Source organism: Antechinus flavipes, chromosome 2 (assembly GCF_016432865.1).
Source record: "Antechinus flavipes isolate AdamAnt ecotype Samford, QLD, Australia chromosome 2, AdamAnt_v2, whole genome shotgun sequence".
Classification (NCBI taxonomy): Eukaryota; Metazoa; Chordata; class Mammalia; order Dasyuromorphia; family Dasyuridae; genus Antechinus; species Antechinus flavipes.
In genome coordinates this window covers 582,524,275-582,539,854 of record NC_067399.1, presented here as the reverse complement: position 1 = coordinate 582,539,854, position 15,580 = coordinate 582,524,275, and the positions used below count along the sequence as shown (strand labels likewise).

Below are 15,580 nucleotides of genomic sequence, written 5' to 3'. Positions count from 1 at the left end.
CGTGGGCGGGTGGACAGACTGAAGCATTTCCAGACCAGCAGTAGTCTGACCCACCAGGACCTGCGGGCACTGCTAGGTCCCTAGAAAGAGGCGTCCTGCAAAGCGAGCGCGTGGATTTGCCAATGAATACCAACAACCTGGGCTGACTCTGGTTCCTGGGTAACCCGGGAGCGCTATAGGAAGCCTGGCGAGGAAGGGTGGCTGTACCTACAGTCCTTTATGGTGAGCCAGGTGGGCGGAAAATTATACTTCGGAGGCTAATTTCTCACGTCTCCCTGAGCCATCTAGCTTGAGAGAGATCTCCTTACCTGGGACATTCCCTTATAACTTCTGTTTGTGCTCAAGCCTTCAACTTTCAGCATCGCTTAGCACCTCGAATGTCTTCTAATTTATGTATCAGAGAGCCAGAGTTCTGACCCTGAAATTCCTCATCCCCTTCCCAGGATTTCCTCCTTCTCTTGGGAATAGGACCCCCTACCCCATTCCTCCTCAGAACCAGCCAAATTCTCACCCAATACTTAGTTGGGCTGATAACTGCTCCCAAGTACGTCTTATTTCTGTGCTTACTAAAAAGCTTTACTTCATAAGCATTGTTTTCCTCTTCATTTCCTTCCCTTTAGGGAACATGGGATTTGGACCTTTAGAACTGGCTTTTGTGATTTCTGAGTATCTTCCCTTTTGGGGAAAAGAGAAATCTAAATTCCGTCGAGTGTGTCAGCATCGAGTTACAAAAGGGAGCTTCAAGGGGACCTTACAGATGAGAAAAGGATTTTGACGGTTTATATTATTTTAATGCTAATTTCTAAAGCTTAAGTCTGACTGGCTAATTGATAGCAACTGATAATTAGTAAGTTAGAACACTACAATAGAGGATCCTGAACAATAGTATTAGAAAGGCACTAGCAAATTATTCAGTGTTAGTCTTGAAAAAGGAGCCAGTGTTAGTCTTGAAAAAGGAGTCTTGAAAAAGGAACCCCATTTGGGGTTCGAGATAGCAGATACAAAAGTTGCACTGATAGAATCATGGCTGTTCTGATCTTCACAAAGCTGAGAACCTGAGAGATGATGTAATTTGCCCTTCTTCACAAAGAAAATAAACAAGATCTGGACCCAACTCCATAGCTATTACTGCAATAAACTAAAGATACTACTCAACTATTCCACCACTACCCCATTTTTTGAAAATTAGTTCAATTGGTGAAAACAGCATTAGGGTTATAATGAGTCTGAGATGACAGGAATACACTGAAGTAAATATGTTCTACAGGCATTAAAAAAGAACCAAAATGTAGAAAATATTGATCAAAGTTGTTGGAATCCTTACAAAGTGTTAAGTCATTAGAATTGATAGAGACAATAATTATCTAATTTAGTATGGTTCAGTATGATTGATCTGATCCTACAAGGAGATGTTATGGGCCAGAACCTGAAACAAGGTACTAAGTGGAATTGAGGAGACTGTTTAAATCTAGTTTAGAATTGATTTAATCCTAAAACAAATAATGATTTCTCAGTGATATAATAATTGGTATGTATTCAGTGTACAGCATATAAGCAAGAAGCATTTAGGCCCAGAGACAGAGCACTCTGGGAGATATAAATGCCCACTCTCGGAGGCAGAGATAGATTCATTTCATATTCCACCTTTGTGCTGGCTGGAGACATTCAGAGTGAGCAAGAGGCTGAAGCTCAAGGACTGGATTTTAATTCCTGGATGCATTTGAAGTGATTATTACTTTGAACTGAAACTAAGGCTGCCTCCAGAAACCTCTCAAAGAAACCTGCTCCAAGAGAGAAGATCATATTATAAAAAAGAAGGGAACACCACACAAAGTGATCAATATCTATGCTGATTATGCTGATTATGACCAATCAGCATAGAGCTCATAGTGCAAGTTCACTATAGGAATAAAGATAGCCAGAGAAAAGCTAGGCCTTATAAGACTTGCAAAGAGGAAGCATCAAGAAAAGGAAATAATGAGTACAAAAAAAGGCCATGGGTATGAGAACAATCTGCTTTAAAAATAATACAGGATATAATTTTAAGTATGAAAAAAACTCAGGTGGAAGTATAGAACCTGTTTCACTGATCACTCTTCCCTCATAGACCATAATCACAAGCCTCAGGACTATTCTGTAAATAGAGATGTATGAAATTTTTAAGAGTTTTCTCTTCTACAAGGAGGGCTGATACTGTAGGATCCTTCTTCATGGCTGCTATCCAGAGCTTAAGTTTCAAGGTGTGGTTCACACAGCTGGAAAATAGATTTTAAAAGGAAAAAAAAAATTTATTACCTGCATGAAATAGGAAGGCACCACAAATTTTCACATTTAAGTGTTTTTACTTTGCAGTTTTTTCTATTTTTCACTACCATATTTTTAAAAAATACTTCCTCGCCCTAAATAGAACATACTTTACCTCTGGCTTATGCTCTCCAGAGAAAAACTTTTAACACTGCTCTAGGAGGTATGAGGAATGATTCATTTAGACCCTTATTCTATTTCAATCAGCATTAATCAATTTGATATTTTATATTAATCATATATAATTAGATAAGTATTAATAGTAGGCTTCAAACTTTAATTCAATGTTTACCACTTGTTTACCAATTATGGAGCTTACTTGCACAAGCACAAGAATGTTGAAAAAACTATCTCCATCCAACCCCAGTATGGATAGAATGCCTTAACTCTTTGGAAAGTCTCCCAACTTATTTTTCTACCCACAGATGTCCCACATAAGCAGGTGACTGTCTTATGACCACTTAGTCACCAGAGCTGTCTATTGCCTGGCCTCTCCTATGAGCAGTTAGCCAGTGGAGATATCCCATGTTTCACCCAATGCATGCCTTATATACTATTTTTTTAGCTGATGCTTCTTTTTTTGCCTCTCAAAACAAGACTTATCAACCAATTGCGATTTTTGTGTTGCCTCTCCATAGCATTCCAGATTCAACATGGCATCAGATATTATTAAAACAGGATCTGGAGGACAAGGCATGTCTCTCTCAGGAAAATCTGAGGTCCACTCCATTAGAGGGGGTCATAATAAAATGCTACTGGCTTGGAGCTTTGCCTCAATGGCTTTTCTCGCAGATTGGACAATTTTTGACTCCACAAAAGAAAAATAGGTATATTCCTTCCTTATATTCACTTTCAAATTGTCCTTTTCCTACCATCATTCAGCAAGCTTCTCCTTTTGAGGTTTACTACATGCTTCTTGATTATCTGAGTCCACACTTTTTCTGAATTATCTACAGACTTCCAGATCATTCTACCTTCTTTCTTTATAGTTCAGTAATTGTATTACAGTCTTCCTTTGAACTACAAGTCCAAATCCTACCCTGATGTTTGCAATGCCCTGCACTGATTTGTATCAATGTTCCACAAATACTCAGATCTTTCAATTCTTCAGTCTTCTCAACTAATCAACTTCCATAACCTCCATTTTCACCCCGTCTTGGCTATGTATGATCTTAATACAGTAAGTGCTTAATAAATGATTGCTGAGTTTAATTGAATGATAGATTTATTTAGAATGTCAAAACTAAAAGAACTTTATAATTAAGGTATAGAGAGTTGAACTTGTTCAGGATCATATAACTAATTAGTGTCAGAGACAAATGTCTTTGTGTCTAAATTCTTAGAAATATGCACAAGACCATCCAGTATATTAAATATGGCCCATCTTTAAAGATCCCATAATAATTAAAAGCAAATAATTTCCATGAAAACAGCGGGAAAACCCGCAGTATCAGTTTGTCATGATGTGCTGATTGTCACTCAGTCTTTGCAATCTGGGCTGTTTGGATGAGGTGGTATGAAAAACTTAAATATAACATTTTATCAGAGAGTGAATGGATATCTTAGCCTTGCTTTGGAAAACTAAACTTTTGTTGTTCATCTTATGTTTTCAAAGAGGACTAAGGATATCACAGTGATGTCTTGACTTACACATGGATTTAAGTAAGGCAAAGTTGCATAGTATTTAGCCTTGCTCTGAGCCTAAAGGCTGTGATCATTGGCATTATACACTGGCATTTTTTACCAGGAGAACACTATGTTATTTTAAAAGTTGACTTTATTTCCTAACACCCTAATCCACCTTTTCCTCCTCCTGAAAAAAGATTAGATAATTTGGGATGAAATTATTTCAAAAATCATCCTCCAGAAAATCAAGAAATTTACCACAACATGGGAAATGCTTTCTTACTCTGCTATCTCAAATGATCCCAGACGTTCAAACCAGGGCCAAATGAGGTAATCGATCATGGATACAGTGTTGCCACCAAAGAAAGTTGTCTTCTGACGAAAAAGAATCTGAAAAGTTGGGCAGAGGAAAAATAAGTTCTTCTTTTTGTTCCCATTCAGCTACTTAGAGACTTCAAACCAGTTCTAATAAATTTAATCCAAACCAGAGAGAAAAAGCTTTCATTTTCCCACCAGGCCTGGCTTTTTGTTATACTTTTTGCCCAATTGAACCCTCTGACCTTAGGATTTGTTGACTGCTCAACTGGTCAGTCATATTAAAAGTAAATAATCCTTGAATTTTCAAATGTACAAACTAGCCTACACTATCAGACAATGAAAATACAAAAGCAGATGAAGTAACAGTTGATTTAATGCTGAGATGAATGTTAAAATAATAGGAGCATGACATATTTGAGATTTAAAAAGTTAAATGATTAGTTAATTTGGAAGCATGATATTGCTAAATTTCTACCAAAGTGGGAGGAGAATTGAGAAAAGAAAAAAACACTTTAGCTTATGTAACATTAATGAGGTTTAGATTTGGGGTACCCAAATGAAATTAGGGTTACTGGTGGTCAGGGAGTTAAATAAGGTCTAGTGACAAGTTCAGGGTTCAAGGGATCAAATGGAGGGGTTTGTCTCCCCTACAATCTCCTTGGGATTCAGCCCAAGCATAGGTTCTTTGTAAAGGAATTTACAGACCCCAAAACCAAGATTGATAAAAGAGGTTTATTATGGGGTTTGGAAGTAAGGTTAAAGTATAGTTAAGGAAATAGATAAAGGTAGAGATAAGAAGGGCACGGGACACAAGGTTCCAGTGGACAGAGGGTCCTGACATGCCAGCCTTCCTCCTGCAAAGAGGGGGTTCTAGTTTGGCCCCTTTTATAATAGGAGATTTAGGTAGAGGGGCCTGTGGGTGTAGTCCCAAGTTGGCTCAGATCCAGGTGGGGCTGGGACAGGCCAGATCTTCTATTGGAATTCAAAGGGACCAGGATTTGTGAAGCAAAAGGTCCTTGATTGATAATTACATTAACTAGGAGGGGTTGGGAATCAGAAAGAAAGGAATGTCAATTCTTAAAGGGACCACACCCATATCAGCTTCAGTTCCTTTTTTTTGTAAAATGAGTTGGAAAAGGAAATGGCCAATTGAAGCAGGAGGGAAACTGTTGCCTTTACTTGAAGGGGATGAAGAGGGAGGGAAACTGTTCCCTTTTCTGAAGTTCTGTTCCCTTTATGAAACTGTATTTCCTTTTGATCTATGACCCCTTTCAGAGTCTCAACCCTGCTTGGGGAAGCCATATCCCCCAGATAAGTTATTTTTCCGGCATGCCAGTGCCTTTGATTCATTGAGAAATCCTGGTCAAAAAGTACCCCTTTGAAGTGTTAATTCCAATAGGAGATCTGGGCTGAAAACTGATAAGAATCTAAGTCTGGGAACCTCTGCTCCTGAAGCCCCAAGACTCCTTAAAAAGGGCAGTATCTGGACTCATTCTTCACAGATGGCCCAAGCAAATTGCTAGGATCCTGCCCGCTGATTCTCTCAGCATAAAATTCCATTTCCCAATAGATCTCTGCCACTATAGAAGTCAGTCTCTCAGCAAACTGATTTCTATCCAACAATAAACTTTCATTTTACAATTAATAATTTGGGAATAAGTGAATTCTTTCACTTTTAAACCTGTGGCCGATTAAAGGGGGATTTTTAACAACTCTTTTATTGCCATTAATGTCAGCACCACCAGGAATTGAGGGGATTCAAACCTCATCCCAATCATTCTAGAATCTTTGCCAAGAGACCTCCAATTGAGGTCATGAAGAATCAGACACAATAGAACAATGACAATATCAAGTCTAGGTTTGGACCATAGGAAGATGAGTCAGGTGGTCACATATCTTCCCATTCAGAGTTCAGTTTGGAAGAGTTCTGGTAGATATGACTTGGGGCCAGGGAAAGGATGAGAAGGGAAATTGGGTGGAGCACAGAATTATGAAGAATTATGGCCCAAAGAATTCAAATTCACAGATGGAAGTTGTTAGCAAGGCTATTGAAGTTCTATTCATTTGTAAATATGCCATTAAATATAAACCACTGCTAAGTTAGACCAATTCCCAGGTATTCCTTAAATAAGCTAGCTAATAAGGGATGTCAGTAATAAACTAGGCTAGTTAATAAAAGATAACTTCAGCTATTGTAGTTGAATAAAAAATGTCAACTATTTTGCAAGAGTTTCTCTAAATGAAAGTCTAAAAGATAAATTTAAGTAGTTTATGTTTCAGTCCCATTTCTTTCCATTGGTATACTGTGTGATCCACTTCTGATTGTTTAAACTTAATACATTTGCACCCTTTCAATGCTTTTCTGTGCTACTTTTAATTTGTTAGTTTGTGTAGTTCTTTGTGTATGCATCTTAGCCTCTCTACAATAAATTATAAACTCTATTAGGGAAAAGAATATGCTTAACCAAAGTTTTGCATTTTTCCCAATACCTGGTAAACTGTTCTAGAAATATTATATCCTTTAATGTTTGTTCAATTGAATTAAATTTGACATCTCCTAACCTAAAAATTAAAAAAAAGAACCTTGAATTCCTGTCTACCCTAAATGGATACTGTAAGATCATCGCCTTTCCTTAATAACTCTAAAATATATTTAAAATATAAATTGAATGTTTGGAAAATTAGTCATTTATAAATAATAAAGTTAACTGTAGTGAATACATCATGCAGCTCTGATTTTCAGCACAAATCACAAGTGGTCTATAAGTTGGCAGGTAAGTCTTTGAAAGTTGTGTGAGGTTTAGAGAGGATAAATTACTTATATATGGCCAAATAGCTTGGATCTTCTTGATATACAGGTCTTCTCAATACAAGTCCAGTGTTCTATACACAAGGTCATATTGCCTTTTCTAGTAGACATAACGAAGGGTTTAGCACCAGTTCTTTATAGTCATTAAAAATTATCTGATACTAATTATAATCAATTTTGTAAAAATAATACACACTTATGAAATACTTTTCTTTTTGCAAATCAAATCCTCATCACATTTTTGCACAACTCTTAAAATTTCCCCTGACTGAGTAAAAGACAATCAGAAAAGATTTAATTTTTCCCTATTAATAAAGTTACATTAAAATTTAAAAGAAAAAAATTAGTTACTGAAATTAATACTATAAAACTATCCTGCAAAAAAAAAAAGGAGAAACGATCAAGAGGAAAATAAGTCTTTGCAAGAAGAAACTAGGAATAAGTTGGTTCCAGCATGTTATTTATTTGATTATGTTTGATACAAGAAACATTCCATTTACCTCCTCCAGATTGCTAAACACCATACGGAGTTCTGCTTGCTGAGCAGAGCAATCTTCTCCATTCCTTACAGCTATCAAAGATTCCTTAGACAAAAGTGGTACCTAAATAAAGTTTGCAAATACTGTTCAAGGATGGATATATATATTAATTTGTAACATAAAAACATAACATATTCTTCTCATCTTGATCCTTGAGTATACTATCTAATTTACAGATTTTCACAAACACTTTTTAAGTATTCCCTTGTTTTCAGAACTACATTTTACAATTAAAAGCAGTATTTGAACATAAATCAGTGAAGGCAGAGGATCTTTCATTATGGATTTAAGATATCTATGCACTACTCTCTCATCTCAATATAGAAATACCATTTTAAATCTTAAACTTAAGGGAATGATATTAATGGACACATCATATGCATGTACAATATGGAGAGAAATATGCTATATTCCTGAAGAAAAACAAAAGAAATACAATTTTTATTATAAGCAACTTTATTTTATAGCAAGATGTCTTTTCAAGGTGACTTTAGTTTTGACCTCATTTCTGCCACACTGAACAGTGGTTTTCTACCTTACAACTTTTAATTTCCCATTTTTCCCCTTCCATTCCCTTCTACAATGTCAATCTCCTCTATCATATTATTCCCATCTTGCTTTGACAATTAGCTTCCCAATAAAGGGTAGTTCTTCCCCTTTCATAAGCTTCCTCTAACCCCACAGTCTTTCCCTTTTAATATAGTTCCTAAATCTGTCTGATCACAATATTTACTTTAAAATCTATATCTTCTAGTTTTATTTCACATTACATAATACTTTGCATATGATAAATTATTGAATTATTAGATTGAAACATTCCTTTCTCAAGATATAAACTACCTAATTATAATATTTACTGCATATAAACTACCAAATTAAGGCATAACACTTTAGAAATGTCATCTAAGATCCTTAGTTTCAAAGTATAAAATAAATGCTTATCAGTCATATGTTGTTTGGACACATCTATATTATATTTATACTATTTCCTTTTGCATTCTTTTAAATGCTTGATAAATTGTTGGTTTATAAATATAATTTAATGAAATTTTGATATTTTTAGCCCTCACCTGGCTTCCAGATATCTGGGCAATCAATGTTACTATTGATTTGACTAAAAGGAAAAAAAATAGGGATTTCTTTATATACTATACCTTAGAGAACGACTCCAAAATCATCTTTTGAAAAGCTTTCTTATAGGGATCTTCTGGAAACAACTTCCCTGGATAGGCTTCATCTAAGTACTCACAAGTAATAACAGATTCATAGATTAGTTGACCCTGACTGGTCTCTAGAACTGGTACTAGACCAAAGGGATTCTTATTAAAGAACCAATCAGGTTTGTTTTTCAGATTGATGTTGATAATTTCATGCCTGAGAAAGAAAAAGAAAACAATAATAACTAGTATTTATTTGTTATTTATTTAATTTATAATGCTTGCAAATCATTTTGCATATTACCCCAAATTTTACTATGTGGTTTTATGTACATCCAGAGATATGTAGGTCAAGACACTTATTCACTAGTAGATGAAAGTCTACTAAGTTAGCTCTAGGTCATATGCTATCAGGTATACATTTAAACTATATCTATTCCTACCATAAATCTTCATAGTGTGAAAAGGAGCCAACTATATAAAACTTTATTTTATTTGAGGTAATGAAATTAATAATGTTAAAAAATCATTTTGTAAATCCAATTTTTTTGATGAATTTTCTTTCAATTAAATTCCTTTCCTTTGGCTCAATTTTCTGGGTTTCCAACAAAGAAAAAAAAGAAGTACATGAAGTCCTTGTTCTATTCAAAGCACAATTATACCTTCCTATTATCTTGCCTAAGGGATTTTACAGATAGTAAGAGAAAGTTAGATTTGGATAATAATTGAAGTTTTATACTGATGTTAATAACACATTTGGGCCACTCCATGGTATAGTGGATAGAATACTAAGCCTTCATTCAGGAACACTTGAGTTTGACCTCAGACACTTACTGTGTAACCCCTAGCAAGTTAGTTGACCCTGTTTGCCTCAGTTACCTCATTTGTAAAATGAGCTAGAAAAAGAAATGGCAAACCACTCCAGTATCTTGACCCTAAGAAATGGGTCAAACAGACTGAAATAACTGAACAACATTATTACCTGCATAATAAATAAATCACTTATTGGATCTCAAGTTTCCTCAACTCCAAATTAAAGTTGGACAAAATGTTGGAATCTTTACAAACCGCCACACCTCCCTTAAAGCTCTTAGGGCCAGAGAGCACTATGGGAGGTGTGAATTCATCAAGTTACAAAGTTTACTTTGTGAATCTGGCAAACTTGTGAACTCTGATGAGTAAGGTGTAAACACAAGTATTGTACTAATTAGTTCTACTTAGTACCTTGTTTCAGGTTCTGGCCCAAAACATCTTCTTGTAAGATCAGATCAACTCTAGTTAGCGGTTTGTAAAGATTCCAACAACTAAATATACTTAAATTCATTCCAGCTACAAATATATGACAGAATGCCTGAGTGTCTAAAAAAGATAGAAATTTTAATTTGTGATTTAAGGGGGAAACAAATTTAAGATATCCATTTTAATAATCTTACATAGTGAACTGAGAAATTAGAACATCAGCCACATTTGGAAGTTATTTCAGTGAAAATGATAGTATGTGTCAGTACGTGTCAGAATTGAGACTTGAATGACAATCATAGGATCAGAATATTTCTTCATATTTGTTACATTACTAGAACTCTGCTCAGTATTGTGGCAGATTCAAAAGAATAAGACATGGTTCGTGTCCTCAAAAAAAGGATCTAATTGGGGAAATAATTCATGAAACAAAGGGAAGATCCATAAAATGATGGGAACGCTCTGCCATAGGAAGAAATAGACATGCAGGGAATTATAAAGAGTCAGAAGACCTGAATTCTATTTCCAGATATGCAGCAAAACATTGTGGTATTCTTTTTCTTCTTTAAAATATATAACGTGATGGTTCTCTCTGGGAGAAAGCAGGTTTCTCAGGGAGGTTTTCTGGAGGCAGCCTTAGTTGCAGTTGAAAGTAATAATCACCTCAAAACGCAGCCAGGTGATAAAAGTTCAGATCTTTTATTGCCTCCAATATAGCCCGGTTATTAGAGGCCTATCTCTCTGCTTGGTTCCAAGAGTTCCCTCCGAATGTCTCCAAATCCAAAGGTTTGTCCTTCAGCCCCGCCAGCACAAAGGTGAATCTGTCTTGCCTCTGAGAGAGGGCTTCTGGCTCTCAATCTCCCAGAGTGCTCCTCTCCGACCCCAGTCAATGTTCTGAAGTAAAACTCCTCACTCAGAGAGGGCTTCTGGCTGAACTCACTTGTCGCTCCCCTCTCAATCTAAATTTAGCTGAACTCCCTCAACTGGGCCTCTCAGAGAATGGGATTATGGGTTTTCTCCCATAGTGCTCTCTAGCCCTAAGAGCTTCAAGGGAGGTGTGAATTCGGATATCTCATACTAAACCCTGAAATCTCCCAAACTTGTGAACTCCAATGAGTAAAGGTGTTAACATAAGCATTGTATCAATTAGTTCTACTTAATACCTTGTTCCAGGTTCTGGCCCCAAACTTCTCCTTGTAAGATCAGATCAATGATACTGAACCATGTTAAATTAGGTAATTATTGTCTCTATCAACTCTAATGACTTAACAATTTGTAAAGATTGCAACAAAGTGTGACTTTGCACTTTCATTCTATCTTTAGAAGTGGGTGGGTGAACACAAACAATAGGAGCAAAGATTCCTAATTTGCTAAGAGCTACTAGAAATATTGGAAAGAAATTTGACAGCAAATAGGTTCATATCAGCATCTCTTGCACAATTTACAATAATAAATTTCACATAGATGTAATCTAAGTGAAAAATAACAAAAGTAATAAGATAAAAAAATCGTAAAACAAAATTAGAGAAGAAAGGAAATTCATTGATTCCTTGCTCACTGAAAGACCCTTTCAAAAGAGCAAATTTCATTTTCCGTGTATTGACAGCTGCCATTGCAGGGTACCCAAAACCCCCAATTCCCAGTGCAGTCTCAAGCTCATGCTGAGCTCCAGCTTCTGTCCACAGCCATCCCCACAATTTCTTTTTGTATTTCTCTGCCAATTTTAGTAGAACTTCTAAGTAAGAATTTCTGCCTGCTGTACCAGTATCAAGAATATGAGGCAACACGGCAACTACACAGAGCTGGTGATCTTCACATGTTTTCTTTGCTACTACTTCATCAACAATCTCCAGGAGTTCAGGTGGTGGAGCATTATCAGAAAATAAATCTAGAGCTCGGGAAACTATGTCAGATCTTGTCCTCCCAGCATTGTAATCCATAGGTGGTTCTCCTTTCTGGAAAATCTTGATTGTGGGAAATCCTCCAATCCCATATCGCTAGTCAATGCCTGATTTACTGTAGCATCTACAGCAGCTAGCTTCACTTTCCCTTTTGTCTATTCTTTTACTTCTGTGGCTACAGCTGCCCATTCTGGCTCTAAGTTTTTGCAGTGTCCACACCAAGGGGCATAAAATTCTACCAACCAAACATCATCACTGTCAAGCACATTTTTATCAAAAGTGTCATCTGTCAGTTCAATCACATTCTTCTTGCCTGAACCTTCACTTCGACCAGAACTATATCCACCACTTCTTCCACCAAGGCGTTCCTTTACCAGTTGTCTTAAAGAATTAAGAGCAGCGTCTACAATAGCTTCACCAGTTCTACCACCCTGATAATCTTCTGGTCTATTTTTGTTGGGGCTAAAGATTTTAATAGTAGGGAATCCTTGGACTCCATATTGTCCACCTAAGGACTGATGTTTATCTGCATCAACTATAGTGGAATCAAACAGGAAATAGAAAACATTTATATACAAAATTTAAAAGCTTTTACATGAAAAACAAAGCAATGAAGTTAAAACAAGAAGACCTATGAAGTGGGAGTATGAAACCTTCTAATATTAAAGCTATAAAGGAAAATGATGCAAACACATGATTATAGTAATTCCCAATATCAGTCAAAGAAATACTTTCAAAAATAAGAAATGCAATTTGTTAGCCATTAAAATATTCCAAATTATTATAATAAAAGAATGTAATTTAAGACAATTGTGATTTTATTTCATATTTTTCAAACTAATTAAAGTTATAAAAGATGAAAAAAGTCAATGGCAATAAGAAGACAAGCACATTAATTCATTTTTTGTATTGTTGTGCATCAGTTTAACTGTTCTAGAAAACAAGTTAGAATTAGGTGAGAAAAAATACTGAGTTATTCAAACTCTTTGAATCATATTTATAAACTGTGGAGGTAAATATATAAGAAAGTATACATAAATGTATTTTTTGTAATAGCAAAAAAAATCATATTTACAAAGCACTACATATCCCATGGAGGTAAATATATAAGAAAGTATTCATAAATGTATTTTTATAATAGCAAAAAAAAATCAGGGGAAAAATGGGGGCCCACTGACTAGAGAATGGCTGAACCAATTGTTTTACATGACTGTAATAGAATATCTTTAAGAAATGACAAATATAAGGAATTTAGAGAAATAAAGGAAAACTTATATGAACTATGAACTGATGCAGAGCAAAGAAAGGATCAGGAAAACAACACACAACTATGATAATGTAAATGAAAATAAGACTAAAAGGTATCAGAATCTAGATTTAAATGTAAGAACAAGATTGGTTCTAAAGGACCAAAGATGAAACATATTTCTTGCCTCCGGAAAAGAAGTGGTGGACTAAGGCACATGCTGCCAGAAAGTCACTGCCTTTTGTTGGTGTGATTAACTGTTGTTCTTTTTTGTAAGTGAGGGTGTTGGGAATTGCTATTGGTCAGGAATTACTACATAAAAAATAAAAATCAACAATAAAACATTAAAAATAAAAGGAGGGGCTTATACTAAAGGACCACTAAGGACCTTTATCTGCCTGCCCTTTTGTAAGGTAGCAGAATAGAGAAAATATTAGCTTAGAGTCAAGAAAACCAGAGCTTCATGTTCCTTTTGGAAATCATCTTATACATCATGAGTGATTTATTTCCCTTCAGTCAGGCTCAGTTTACTCAACTTTAAGAGAAGAGTAATGAATGACACTCGCAGGATTGCTGTGAGACCTAAGTAAGTTATGTAATTTTACAGGGTGCCAGAACAGTTATTCCAAGTGTTCTAATCTAATTTGTAATTAATAAAAAGTAATTGGAGTGCTAAGGTTATTTTTGTTTGGTGCCATTATTGCTTTAAGGTTCCCTTAAGGAATTAAAAAAGATCTTTGTTCTCACTTGATTCCTTTGGCCTTCAGGACAAGCAGAGTTCTCTGGGCAAAGGGACAGAATCTCATGCTGTAGACACGGATGATTCCAGCTGGTACAGGACCTGGGGGACAGCTTCCTGCAAGAATGTCAGGCCAGTTAGGATTTTGGGAAGAGCGCTATCAGTCCCTCATAGTTTTTGGCTTTTGCCGAATGCCTTATTCACCTCCTCTTCTCTCCACTCACACTGTTATTGTGATTGAGGCTATTGCCTCAAGTTTGGTCTATCACAAGGGTCTGCTGGTTAGTTTCCTTGCCTCACTCAAATGCCCAAGAGGTCTTTAGAAAGTTTGCTCTGACCATTCCACTCCCGTGTTTAATAAATTCCCGTGGCTCCTATTACCTCCAGGTTCAGACATGGAATTTTGCCCTCAAAGCCCTTCACAACTGGGTCCCTTCCTCTCTAGTCTGTGTTGTGTGTGTATCATGTAAGATCTAGTGAAATAATGACCTTGCTGTTCCTCAAGACCTTTCATCTCCAGCCCCCACCTCCTCTTTTGGTGCCTTTCCCTCACCTCTTGTCCCCACTGCTTCCCTCTAAGATTTAGCCAGCGTATACATTCTTTGTGTAGAGTTGTGTTTGCATCTTGTCTCCCTTCTGAGAAGGGCATTGGCTGTCTTTGCTTTTCTTCGTACCCCCGGGGCTTAGTACAGTGCCACCCATGTAGTAAATGCTAGGTGTTTGTTGTCTGACTACTAGAAGAAGTCCCCCTCACTTTGTCCCCTAAGGAGCTAAAGGACAGTGGAAAGTATGAAGAATTTGGAGCCAGGACCTGGCTTTGAATTCACCTCTTAGGACCTGGGAGACACTAAGCTTCGTGAGCTGAGCGTTTCCTCTCTGTCCAATGTGAGGGTTAGACTAGATGGGCTTCAAGTTTCCTTTCGGCTCTAGAGCTTCTCCAGGAACTGGAGCAGGGGGGCCATGTTGGGACCCATCATCCCTGCTCTCCTCCATTAGGCCCAGGAGCACAAGTGCTCTGTCTCTCCTCTAGGGAAAGTCATCAGACAAAGACTGTTTCTAGTGGCTAACCCTAGGCTTCTAAGGCCTTTGCTGAGGACTCACCTTTCCCCAGGCTCCTACTTAAGTCTTGGGACATGTTTGTTCCTGCGGTGCAGAACTTTTCCCCTGGAAGGTCCCTGGTTCTACTGCTTACTCTGGAAGGAACAATGTGTTCCCTTACCATCCCCCAAAATCAACTGATGGGCTGGACTTTAGGTTCATATGGGAGGTGGGGAATGAAAATAGAGCTAAGTCCCAAACTACAGAACTGGGGAAGAGAATGAGAGGCAGAAGGAATAAGAAGGGGGTAAGAAGAATAGGGAAAAAGAGAGACAGAGATAAGAACAAAAAAAGAAGGAAGAGAAAGAGGAGAAGGAGAAGAAGAAGAAAGGGAGAGAAAAGAAAGGGAGGGGGAGAAGAAAAAGAGGAGGGAAGGAGGAAGAAAGGGAGTAATGAAGGGGGAGAAGCATTTATTAAGTGCTAATTTCTTTTGCAATACAACTTCTATGTAGCTTACAATTTTAAACTGCCCAGGATCATACAACTACTATATGTTGGAGGCAAGACTTTTTTTTAACTCTAGCTTTCCTAATTATAGATATTTTTAAGCTTTAAGCCAGTTGTGTATGTTCCCTCTCGTTTACAAACTACAATATTACAGCTA

The 15,580-nt window shown here is 36.7% G+C and overlaps 1 protein-coding gene and 1 pseudogene across 1 annotated transcript; both read right to left on the bottom strand.

The window, feature by feature from the left end:
* Positions 1 to 769: 769 nt before the first annotated feature.
* Positions 770 to 15,057, bottom strand: LOC127551551 (glutathione S-transferase omega-1-like). The gene is made up of 6 exons (XM_051981356.1): positions 14,980 to 15,057; positions 13,887 to 13,995; positions 8,751 to 8,970; positions 7,558 to 7,659; positions 4,214 to 4,320; positions 770 to 2,255 (listed from the first exon to the last, which is right to left on the bottom strand). The coding sequence occupies exons 1-6, from the start codon at positions 15,011 to 15,013 to the stop codon at positions 2,102 to 2,104; spliced, it is 726 nt and encodes a 241-aa protein (XP_051837316.1). The 5' UTR covers positions 15,014 to 15,057; the 3' UTR covers positions 770 to 2,101.
* On the bottom strand, positions 11,531 to 13,358 carry LOC127552296 (protein disulfide-isomerase A6-like; annotated as a pseudogene).
* Positions 15,058 to 15,580: the final 523 nt, after the last annotated feature.

What these genes read in the sequence shown, in the direction of transcription:
- LOC127551551 (XM_051981356.1), bottom strand. Translation starts at nt 15,013, where the DNA reads ATGTCCCAAGACTTAAGTAGGAGCCTGGGGAAAG. An exon ending in AAGTAGGAGCCTGGGGAAAG is followed by an intron (nt 13,996 to 14,979) that starts GTGAGTCCTCAG and finishes ACATTCTTGCAG; the next exon opens with GAAGCTGTCCCCCAGGTCCT. An exon ending in GGATCATTTGAGATAGCAGA is followed by an intron (nt 2,256 to 4,213) that starts GTAAGAAAGCAT and finishes TCTATTTTCCAG; the next exon opens with CTGTGTGAACCACACCTTGA.